Below are 12477 nucleotides of genomic sequence, written 5' to 3' on the forward strand. Positions count from 1 at the left end.
TTTTAATTGTTTAAGACAAAAGTGCATGAGATGACAAAGAAAAAAATCCATATTTCATGAATTATTTTCATTGTGTGTTATAGTTATTATTCTTGAACAGTTAATAAAAAATGATGCGCCATAAATTGTTTATATTATGATTATTAAATGGTTTATTTCATTCTTTGTACAGATAATCAGTTTAAATGCAATAGTGTTGTTATGATGCAGTTTAATATTTTACGACTGATTAAAAAAAATCTATAAAAAGCATTTGAAAAGCAGCAACATAAATAATGAAGGCCTAATTAAAATGTCCAAGTGTTTTAATGTTGCCTGCCTTCATATAACAAAAAGGGGGGGGAAAAACATTAAAATCTGTTCATTTAAAAAACTGAACACCCCAAGGACATAAATACCTCAGAAACATAAAAGAAGCTGTAATTTAAGAAAGAAAAAAACTCCACCAGAGTCAGAGAACAACAAGGCTCTCCATACCGATGATTGTACAGGCAATTCCTTCACTGTGCCAAAGGGGGCAGTGTGGTGCTGTGCTTCAGTCCGCGCTACACCGCAGTGGCTCATTAGACACTATCACAGGTTAGCTAAAGGGTGCCAAGATTTATGTGAAGATCACATTTGATAGCAGACGTTGCATATAGAGTGTCTCCATGTTACTTTTTTGCTTAAATGTAGAGTAGCCTATTGCATCTTATAGATAGGCCTAGTGTTTGTCACTTTTTGTATCTGCCTATATAACTTCTATGCTTAATTTGGTTAAAGATTGTTACAGACTCATTAGTTTCTGCATCTGGTTCACCATCAGCACAAGCCTTTATTGATATAGCATTTTATGGCACGACAGTCTGCTCTACTCACTCCCACACATACAGTGCATGCTGTACTCTACGACTTGATGATAACACACCAAACAGCACCCACACGTTTAAACCGCACTATATGTTCGGTGCCATCTAGACTCAGTCAGACAGTAATAATCGCCTCCGTTTTTCAGGGTCATTCATATAAGGTGTCAAATGCACCCCCACACATTTGCATAAAGTAATTATTCAATAACCAATATGTGTTAGCCACGCTATGCAGAAGTTTGTACTACCATCCAGATGCTAGTGCTGGTGCTGTAGCTCGCAGCAGTGTCTTCCTCTCTTGCAGGATGAAGGATTTTCTGCATCTGCTTGGTCTGTTATGAGCCACACTGAGTGTTGGCAAGGAGACAGTCAGTCAGACCTCATAATGAGTAATAGAGGCTGGTTATCAAAGCAACAGACGAATGCAAGACTTGTTTAGAGTTCCTAGTCTGCTTCAAACAAAACCGATACAACAAAGCATTGCAATTTTTGGTTGCCTGAAAGATTGCTCCCATAGGACATCATTCTTGCATGATGATTGTGTGACAAAATAAGAAAATATGCACAAACCCTTTTAGCTTAAGGCAGTGCATGGCACATCATTTACTCAAAAAACTGATACTTTTCCTCTTAAAGGCATAGCTCACTAAAAATGACAAATCTGTCATCATTTATTCCAACTCATGTCGTTCCAAACCTGTATGAATTTATTTCATGTCAAATATAAAAAGACCATGTTGGAGAATATGTAGTCATATGGATTTGGAACAACATATACATGTTTTTTTGGTTCAAATTCATATGACTTACTCTCTTCAGTTTGGAAGACAGTGAATGGTGACCAAAGAGGATAAAAAGCAAACAACCAAACATAATCTAAGTGTGGCAATATGACAATATACAATATGACTAACGTGATTTACTAAAGTCTTTGAAAGCGTATATATACATACATATGGGTATATAATTACATGTATATACATATATAATTATATATGTATAAAAGCATCTGTCATTTCCATAAAATTATTCTGTCATGATTTATTCACCCAAATCATTCCAAACCTGTATGAATTTGATCTCTTACGTCCTATATGAAAAAAGAAGCTCAGGAGAATGTCCAAGCTGTGTTACATTCATGTATTTATTTATCAAGAACTTATCTAAAAAAAAATTCATGTTGCCCTTTTTTATACAATGACAATGAAAGGTGACCAAAAAGTGTGTGGGGGGGGGGGGGATGACCAAAAAACATAATTTAGTATGTCAATATGACTAATCTGATATAGGCTGCTTTAAAATATATATATCGGATTACTCATATTGACAAATTAAATGTCTTATGGTCGCATTCACAATCCACACATGGTATGGAAAAAGACAGCATGGACTTTTTTCAAACCATTGCCTTTGATATTCCACAGAAGAAAGTCAGTCATATGGGTTTGGAACAACATGAGAACGAGTAAATGCATACTGAATTTTCATTTTTGGTGAAATCTCCATTGAACCCTGAGGCACTTGAAGAACCAATCAAAAATGTCACTTGCACATTTTAAGCAGAAACAGATAAATATGCTGTGGAATCTATCCAGAGAGCCTATCTTTCTTCCAGCAGAGGAGAACATTTATTGCCATGACGATAAGTCATTTATCATCCCGAAAAACGAAGAAGATACATTTGCACAGATATTCGGTAGGGGCCTTGATCTGTATCTGACAGGGGGTTGAGGTACTTCACTTGAGGATCATGACTTCTTAAGCCGGGCAATGTATTATCTCATCTTTCCGACCCCCCAGCATGACGACAACAAGCCCCATGGCCACACTTGCATGGGTTGACATCTCCTTTTCATCTGATTGCACGCTCCTTGTGGTCCTGCCTTAGATAAGAAAAATAAATGATTTATTGGACGCCAGTGAAGAAAGGTAGCCCAGTTTGCTCCGAGTCAAAGCCCTGCTCGTTGAGATATAGCCATGAACGTGGCCAGCAGGGGATGGGCTGTGACAGGCTTGAGGAAACGTGGGATTCGAGTAATCTCGAGGCCACACAAGCAAAGAAGTAACCCATTTTCAACATATGAGACGGGCCGTTCTCAGACAAACAGTTTACACTAACTATTTATTGACAGGAAACAGGACCTGGATCTGAAAGGCATGAAATAAACAAGCCCTGCTGTTGCTGGCTTTGTCTCAACGCTGTTTGCCACGCAGACAGGGCTCTGAAATAAACAGATGCAGAGGCATTTTACGCTGAGCAGCTCGCCATATGCATCATCTCTTATCAGAAACACGAAAAGCTGAGCATGAACACAACGCGCAATTCAGTCGGGCGCAGCGACTAACACGCAATAATCGTGTCGGCTGTCTAAAAACCATCACAGGCCTCTTTGATTATGAAAAATCTCTCAAGCTGATGAATCACATGGATCACGGCGGTGAGGTGATAAATAACCCAGACATCATGTGACTCAACAGCCTTATCAAACATCCTCTCGACTTTGACAGTTACAACTCAGGTAAACACTGAGAGCTTCATTTACAAGAATGCATTGACATAAACGCTCTTGCTCAAATTTGTTAACATTGAAGAGATGAAAGGACTGCTTGTTTGGTATTTGTATTGCATTAATAGAACATAATCTACATTCATGAAACCGACTGATTCCTGCTGTGATGACAAAGGCATTTTCTTAGCTATTTGGTTCTCCTTTTCTTTCTTTCTCTCATAAATATCAGTTGCAGAATGAATTATTAGACTGGCCTGAGCAATTAAAGACCGCAGGTAGCGTCTAGACTCAATGAGACATTCAGGTGGATTATATGTGGCATTTAAAGTCTTAATTACAAAGCATCAAGCTAAAGGTTTGGGTTTCTAAAGCTGAAGGGTTTTGTGAAAATGTAACTAAGTAATATGACATTAAGCACCAAACTGAACACTGCACTGTACATGTTCTCTAAGGTGTTTTTTCAGTATGTTGATGTGTGTTTTCCTTTTGAAAATCTAAAATAGGTAGTCCAAACACCTCACCTTAACTTTTTTATCAGTTGTGTGTACACTCTTAAAAATAAAAGTTCCATAAGGTGCTGTTTTTTTTTTAGCCATAGAAGAACCATTCTGGGCTCTCCAAAGAACCGCTTTCTTAGTGTGAAATATATTTTAATAATCTAAAGAACAATTTTCCACTGTATTTGAAGGCTCCATGGCTGTTAAAAGTTAATAAAGAGCCTTTCTTTTTAAGGGAACAAAAGCGTGGTTTACGCCAAAGTTCAATACTTATAGGGTTAGAAGTTTGATTAAATCCCTACAATTTCCTACTGTTCATAAAGTGGAACATATGAACTCTGCTCAAACTATTTAATGGAATCATTCACTTGGAAAGACAAGCAACTTTGTGCCCTTTCGGGTCAATTTTCTTGTTTCTGACATCAAGGCTAAACCAAGCTATTTATCTCTGTAGAACAGAAAGCTGATTCACACATATTTCCATAGCCTGAGTTGTGTTAATTAACATAAACAACCGGGAAGTGTGTGAGATGACTTGATCTGATGACAGAGGACAGAAGAACAAAAACTCTGTGAATGAGAGAGGTGAGTTGTAAGGACTCAAGCCAAAAAGTGTCCATATTTCATGTATGACCTTTCATTTTACTTAATGAACAATATCAAGTTTAAATGACACTACAATAAAGTCCTTAAAAAGTATAATCATTATGTGTCTGCTGAAATAAGAAGCTACTTTAAAACAACAGTAACGTGAGATCTTTACTTAAGAGCAAGTATTCATAATATTCTAATTTTGTGAAGGCAAAATGATTAGGCTACACGTTATAATATGTCAAAACTCAGTTACCAATTACTTTCCAGAGTGATTTCTAGACCTGAAGTCATATTTAAAAATGTTGTTTGTGAAACCTATTCATTAATTCTGTTATCTAGTTAGCTTACTAGACATACAGCGTATACAGTATTTGTAGTTATATTTTGTTTTCTGATTAGTTTTAATAAGAGTACATTTTATATGTAGCCTAAGCCTATAGTTTTTGATATGCAATGACACCTGGCTCAACACTTTCTAATTCTCGAGGCTCAATCTGTTGAGGCTTGTCACTTGCCAGCCATAACGTGGCTGTAGCTATATGACTTTTACAAGTTATTTTTTAGTTTCCATTTCTTCGTGAATACGTGTGAAGAATCTGTAATAAATAACGACAACAATTATATTTGGACATAACTTTCACTAGCCTACTGATTTGGTGCTCAAGCGACCGTTGCCGTGGTTACCTCAGGCGAACGCACGCGATTGTTTATGCAAACGTCTGACTGGAAGCACTATGCTTATTAGTTTACTGAAAAGTCGTTTAAAGCGCTACAGAAATGTTACTTTGATAATATTTATAATTAAATGTAGCCTATAGCCTACTCGTAACGACCCCCACTCACAACAACTTGTTTAATATCCTCTAAGGCATTTTTCCGATACGACCTCCGTATAATTCTGACCCGTAATATATAAACAAACACACAGCTCTGCTGCAATACTTGAATCTCTCTGAAGGACTGTATAAAGTATTGCCTCCAGCAGCGGCAGCCAATGAGTCTTTAGCGGGGCGGAGGTGAGTGAGAGAGAGACTGCAGCTCTCAATGGAAGTTGCTGTAAGTGCGCCGGACCTGTATTACACTACATTATTTCACTCGCTTCAGTTTGCTGTGAGCCGGAGCAACGAACAGCCGCTTGTTGCTTTAGCTGCTCAAAAGTACGCTTGCGATATCTATTTACCGATTCGCTTTTATAATCATATTCGCTGCGACGTTTCATGAGGAACTGCCGGTGAATTTAAGAGAGGTCTTATTAGTACGCATACAGTTTGGAGGTTGGTTTAGGTGGCTTTCATGCATGCAACCGTCTGGATGGATCCTTATCGCTAGTTTGTGCACATCAGTCGATTGGGACAGTTTGGTTGGTTATGGTTTGGAGCATGTTGAAATAACAGCAGGAGCAGCACTGCATCTGCAAAGTAAGAGCGGATCTTGCGACTTTTGGGGGATATATATCAGGCTAAGTGAGTGTGCTTTTAAAGTGGGCTAAATGCTATTTACGAGAGGGAATAAAACACCTGACTGGGTCCTGTAAAGTGAATCAGTGTGGTGTCATCAGTGTAATGCATACATGTAATTACCGTTTATGTATGTAATATACCCATAATGTCGCGTGTGCAGTGATCGCGCGCAGTAGCTGCATTTAACTGTTAATGAAAAGCACATTATTTGCCGACATCACCGGGAACTTTCCACTGGACGCAATGCACGCGCTGTAACTGTCAGTTCTCGTTCATAAGAGTTCAACTTGCGGAACAGAGCGCACGCGTTACCGGAATGGACGCCGGTGGATCTGATCCCACAGAGAGACAATTCACAGGTCTGCCTAAAGCACACAGAGCTGGCAGACACAACACGGCAGCGGAGGAGGACAGTGTTTACTCAGGAGGCGACGCTTCCCGTACTCGCTCAACAGCACTTCTCGCACGTGTGGATGCCATCATGTGTGATCCTAAGAGCGCTTCCCCCGAGATTTTGACTCGTTTCTCCGGGAGGAATGTCGGCGGGAATGGAAAGAGAAAGTTTGCGTTGTGCACTTGGTGTTGGTGGGCGTTTTTCTGCATGCACGTCCACGTGTTGAGAGCGGTCACACAAGGTAAGAAAACCCTGTTTTTATACCGTCTGTGATTACCACCTGATGCAGGGCTTTGAATATGACACCGCAGCTTCATATAAAACACTTCAGTGTTCTGATATATGGGCGATTCTTCTGTTAGAGGCACTTTTCACTACTTGAAATGAAACTGTCTAAACGTGTAGGCTGCTTCCCTCGAATAAATATCTGATCATGGCCTTGATCAGATTTCCAGTGAATTTTGGTGTAAGGTATTGTATGGGGTGGAGTTTTGATGTTATGTGTGATTTGTAATTTTTTTGGACTCGTTTTTAGAGAGAAAGTTGAATAAGCCTTGAACATGCTAATGCAAGTTATCTAGCTAGCAGTCAATTAATTTCGAATGTATACTGTTAAAAAGAAAGTAATTGTTTCAGAAATTAAAAATGAACCAGGTTGGTAAGGACCATTCATTCATTCATTTATTGCTGACTGGACTGGCAGAAACACCTGTCAATTTGCATTAACACCACCATAACCAAATATAAATCTTTATGGAAAAAAAGTGTTGTTCTTCAAAACGTTTCGCTTAATAGCAGCAGCAGGTTTGAAACTACTAATCGTATACATCAATATCAAAATGTTATATGTATTTAAAAAGTTTATTTGCATGGTAGAATGTCTTTAAAATTTAAGGGAAGTTAAAAAAGAGTGGAGAAGATTTTGGCTTATCTAACTCAGAAATTAGTACTGGCACAGTACAAAGGTTTAAATCTCTTTTAATGTGTTGTTGTTGTTTTTTTAAATGAGAAAAGAAGAGAAAAATTGTGGGAAAAAACAAAAACCTTTAAAATCATCCAAGTGGACAAAAAAGTTCCCCAAGTTCACTAAAATTCTATAGCTCAACCCAATGGTTTCATATTGGTGATTATGAATAGTGCATGATCAGTGTGTTTGACACTGATGTCATAAGACCGCCAAGCTTGATTTCAATGATAATGCAATGTCAAATATCTGTCTGCCTGTGCAACAGACAGTTGAGCTGAGATCGCTGGACCCGAACAATAGAGGAGTCATTAGGTCAGACTGCATGCATGCTCACAGATGGCATATGCATCCTTTGGCTGTGATTCCCTCTGTAATGTTTCTCATACAGGGAAAATATGATGCCTGCATATGCATAGTGGGCCACTTGAGGATGAGAGTAACAGTTGGCATGCTGAGAAAAAAAAGTGACTGGTTATTGCTGTTAGAAGAACTCTTGATGTATGTTTGCTTTATGTATTGTGTTGTTATGAACGTGATGATGCAGCTGGTTTTGACAGAACTGGTGCAGTTTATTTTTATGAAATTTGTTATTTTAGACATTGGGGGGTATAATAGAAATGATCAGCCATGTGTGACTATTAATGACAGGCTCCTTTATTCATCTGTCAAATTAAAACAGCATGCCTCATTAAAAAGAACATTTTTAATTCCTTAATACGCCACAGATTAGAGTCATTTTCTCTCCGTAATCAAAAGGATAAATGATCTAAAAAAAAGACACTAAAATTCTTTTGAATTAAAACCTCATCCTGCTTTAAGCTCTTTCCACCCACAATACATGTATTTTTGTCACTTGTGCGATTTGCATTCCTGAAGGCACCATAAAATTAGTGGCAGAAATTTTCTTTGTGGGGGAAAAAAAACAACAACTGATGTTCAGTAAGGGATTTAAAGGTGTTTTAACCAGCTGACTAGACTGAGCTATAAATATAAGAATGAATGACAGAAATATGTGGAGCCTAAAACCTGCTTTTAGGTACAAACAGTGTTTTGTTTTTTATAAAAAAGAAAAACTGTGACTTCTCTCTACAAGAAGAAGCAGAATTAGCTACTATCCATAACACATTTACTTTGCCAATCTGAAATATTCAAGTGTGAGGTCCTGATTTGTGTGTGAGTTTTTTTGCCTTTCATGATAAACACTCACTAAAGATAAAGCCCTATCACTATAGCAAGAGAAAAAGTGTCCACTTAGTGAGCAAGACATTCATTAAAGGCATAATAATAATAATTCACACAAAAATGAAAATATGCTGAAAATGTACTCCCCCCCCTCAGGCCGTCCAAGATGTAGATGAGTTTGTTTGCTCATTTGAACAGATTTGGTGAAATTTAGCATTACGCAGTGGCAGAAATTTTCTTTGTGGGGGAAAAAATCAACAACTGATGTTCAGTAAGGGATTTAAAGGTGTTTTAACCAGCTGACTAGACTGAGCTATAAATATAAGAATGAATGACAGAAATATGTGAAGCCTAAAACCTGCTTTTAGGTACAAACAGTGTTTTGTTTTTTATAAAAAAGAAAAACTGTGACTTCTCTCTACAAGAAGAAGCAGAATTAGCTACTATCCATAACACATTTACTTTGCCAATCTGAAATATTCAAGTGTGAGGTCCTGATTTGTGTGTGAGTTTTTTTGCCTTTCATGATAAACACTCACTAAAGATAAAGCCCTATCACTATAGCAAGAGAAAAAGTGTCCACTTAGTGAGCAAGACATTCATTAAAGGCATAATAATAATAATTCACACAAAAATGAAAATATGCTGAAAATGTACTCCCCCCCCCCTCAGGCCGTCCAAGATGTAGATGAGTTTGTTTGCTCATTTGAACAGATTTGGTGAAATTTAGCATTACGTCACTTGCTCATCAATGGATCCTTTGCAGTGAATGGGTGCCGTCAGAATGATAGTCCAAACAGCTGATAAAAAGGAAAGGACGTGAGGCGTCCCATACTTGGAATTTGTGCTCTGCATTTAACCCATCCAAGTGCACACACACAGCAGTGAACAGTTATTTTAAATAGTAAAAATATTTCAAAATGTTACTGTTTTTGCTGTATTTTGGATCAAATAAATGCAGGCTTGGTGAGCAGAAGAGAATTCTTTAAAAAACATAAAAAATCTTACTGTTCAAAAACTTTTGACTGGTATGTTAGCCTATAGTTTGAAGTAAAAAATATTAATAAGGAGAGTCTGAGATTTATTTGACAGTGATTTCACATTTCTTGTTTGTATGAAGGCTGAATACCAATAAAAGGTGAACATTTATTTATTTGCGCCATTTTTTTCTTAAAATATTATATAGTTTTATAGGAGTAGGTTTCATAGAGTTGGCAAATTCATTTTTCATAAGTTTGTAGGTACAGACATCTGTTGTGGCCGTTCTTGGCCGTTTTTATGAGGCTTTTCTTGGCCGTGTTCATATCGAATTATATCGTATCGACTGAAATTAAGAAATATATCGTGATATAAATTTTGGCCATATCGTCCAGCCCTAATTGTGATGCAAAAATCTTTTCTTTTCTTTTCTTTTTGATCAGTTTAATGCATCCTTGCTTAAAAGTATTACTTTCTTAAAAAAAATTACGAACCCAATTTTTGAATGTTATTTTAAACTCTTTACAGCTGAGAACAATTCAGGTTTTATGCAAGTTTTGCGGGCAGGTGTCAAAATGTTAATTGCTGTTCATGAAAGATGAATGTTAAAACAACAGATAACTTTCACTTGAGTTGTGTAAAAGGCTTTACACCGGCTTTTGCTGCGTTATATGGAAGCTACATTTGGCAGCGGGGGAAGGATCAAGACAGATCAAGGGAGAGTAGAGACAATGAGTGGTGTATACAAAAGGGATCTGAGAACAGAAAAATATAAATGTGTTATTTTTAGTCTTTTTTTCTATCTTTTATGCTCTTATCTGTTGGTTTTAGACTTTTTATACCAGTTTTTGTTGATATTGAAAGTAATATTAGCTACTGTTTTAGTAGCTAATATTAATTGTTTTTGGTCATCATTTTTTAGTGTTATAATTGGCCTAGGTAGACGCTAACATAATATGTGTAATCTTGTGTGACTCATTACTATCCCATAAAAATAAATGTATTATTTTACAAGTTTTATGCCAGTAAGCCAAAATCAAAGTGATTGGGTCTCAAATGCATTTCATGCTTAATCGTTTTATACAGACATGCTGAGAACCACTTATTTTCATCTGCTGAAGTTGGTCACCCCAGCAATGTGCCTTTCTATGCTTCCTAATTTTCTCATTTAAAAATGTCTGATTCTCTGTTCATTACTGTTCTTCGAGCATGCTTTACATCTCTTCTTTCACATTCATCTCAAGCCGGCCGGCAGCTTTGTGTAATTTAGGAGCTGCTACAGAAGCTCTGATCTGCTTCTTTGATCCCTGTTTGGCATGGATTGATTTCACAGGGATGTACATGGAAATCTCCCAAATGGCAGGGTGATTTCTGAGAGATCGCAAGCACTATCTCACACATGCGGACAGGCTGTCTGACTGACGTCACGTCCAGGGATTCCTGCAAACAGCTTTGTCACAATACCTGCATGTTCCTGTCAACAAATACATTTTCCATTGAGCTCATAAAGCATCAGTCTCCTGTCTTTTCAAATCCCTGTATGCTTTTATTTTTTGTGAACAAAATTATTATTATTTTTTTTTTAATAAGAAGAATTTCCATGCAGCATTTTTGACCATGTATCAACCTCCAAAAATGTTTCGAGGAAATAAATAAATAAACAAATAAATGAGCAAGCCATAATACAATGGGCTGCCTTTATGGTGCATTTATTTATTCATTTGGCTGAAGCAATAAAGTAGCTTTGTTTTTTTCTAAATCTTCCCCTCGGCTGTGGCTTGCGAATCTCATTTTCCAGTCATACAGTAGTTTGTTTGTGATTACACATAAAAAACAAAATGTCTGGTATAATGAGTCTGTTACTTTTTTTTTTAATCTAAATTTGAATATAAATGCAATTTAAGGGAAATAAGTGTAATCATTTAAATTGCAACCTGTTCATCACCAAATCAAATGTAAGAATATGGTGTACGTGATATATTCTTTGGTTTTATTTTGTCCCTTAGGGATCTTCACATCCTGTTGTCATTGTATTAATTCTTTCCCCACTGTGTTTTTGAAAAAAAGTTGCCAGCCACCGCCAACATTTTTGATCATTTTGACAAAAATGTCATGGCCTCCAGAATATTTTGTTGTGTGAATATATGAACATATCAAAATAAAGAACAGAGCCTCTACTTTTAAACAACAACACAAAAATCTAGCGTTTTATTCTAGCTTCAAGCATTCTTTCTTTTTTTATCAACACTTGAATGTAGGTAAGTTTCATAAAAAAAGCAACATTTTGATCAAAAAGCTGAGAAAATCGCGTTTTCAGCAGTTTTCATTTATGTGCTGTTTATTGTTGATGATCACATTATTTTTCATATGCATCTGCTTACATATGAGATCGCTCGTTTCTGCATCTTCCTAGTCGGGGGATTGTGGAATAGTGTCCTCGAGTGTATAACAGTGGAAACACGGAAAATTCTGTATTTAGCGGGGAAGCGTTTTCTCATAAATAACGGAAAATTATGTTTGGTGGGGAAAGAGTTAAAAAAAATTGCTGAATGAATGAATGCTGAAAATCCAACAGGGTTGGAATAGCACGAGGCTGAGGAAACATTCACAAAATCTGAAAAATTTCTGTCAACTTTTCACTTAAGATCCATTAAGATTTCAGTGTCTGCCTTTCGGTTTACCAAAGCATATATTCATTTATCATGTTTTTGAATGCAAGTGAGACTCAAACCCGGGTTACAAGTCCGACTCTCTATCCATTAGGCCACGACTGCCACACAAATCATTATGGCAGTTTACCTTTCAGACAAGACAACGTTTACCTTTCAGTCATACAATTTTTCACTGGAGAATGAATAAAGGGTTTTAGCTGGAAGCAACAGTTTGATGTTAAAAGCATCTTAATGATGGATTTCTTTATTACAAACACACAGCTTTTTGTTTCACAAGACATTAATTGATGGACTGGAGTCATGTGAATTATTGTGGTGTTTTTATCAGCTGTTTGGACTGTCATTCTGACGGCACCCATTCACTGAAGATGATCC

The 12477-nt window shown here is 37.0% G+C and overlaps 1 protein-coding gene across 1 annotated transcript in view; it reads left to right on the plus strand.

Moving 5' to 3' along the window:
• Positions 1–5504: 5504 nt before the first annotated feature.
• Positions 5505–12477, plus strand: part of LOC107581762 (protein sidekick-1-like) — a 380004-nt gene continuing 373031 nt past the window's right edge. Inside the window, exon 1 of the mRNA XM_016267412.1 lies at positions 5505–6544. Within this exon, the coding sequence (XP_016122898.1) occupies positions 6226–6544 (319 nt within the window). The 5' untranslated portion in view covers positions 5505–6225. The remainder of the gene's footprint in view (positions 6545–12477) is intronic.

The sequence above is a fragment of the Sinocyclocheilus grahami genome, unplaced genomic scaffold (genome assembly GCF_001515645.1).
Source record: "Sinocyclocheilus grahami isolate Dianchi unplaced genomic scaffold, SAMN03320097.WGS_v1.1 scaffold37.1, whole genome shotgun sequence".
Lineage (NCBI taxonomy): Eukaryota > Metazoa > Chordata > Actinopteri > Cypriniformes > Cyprinidae > Sinocyclocheilus > Sinocyclocheilus grahami.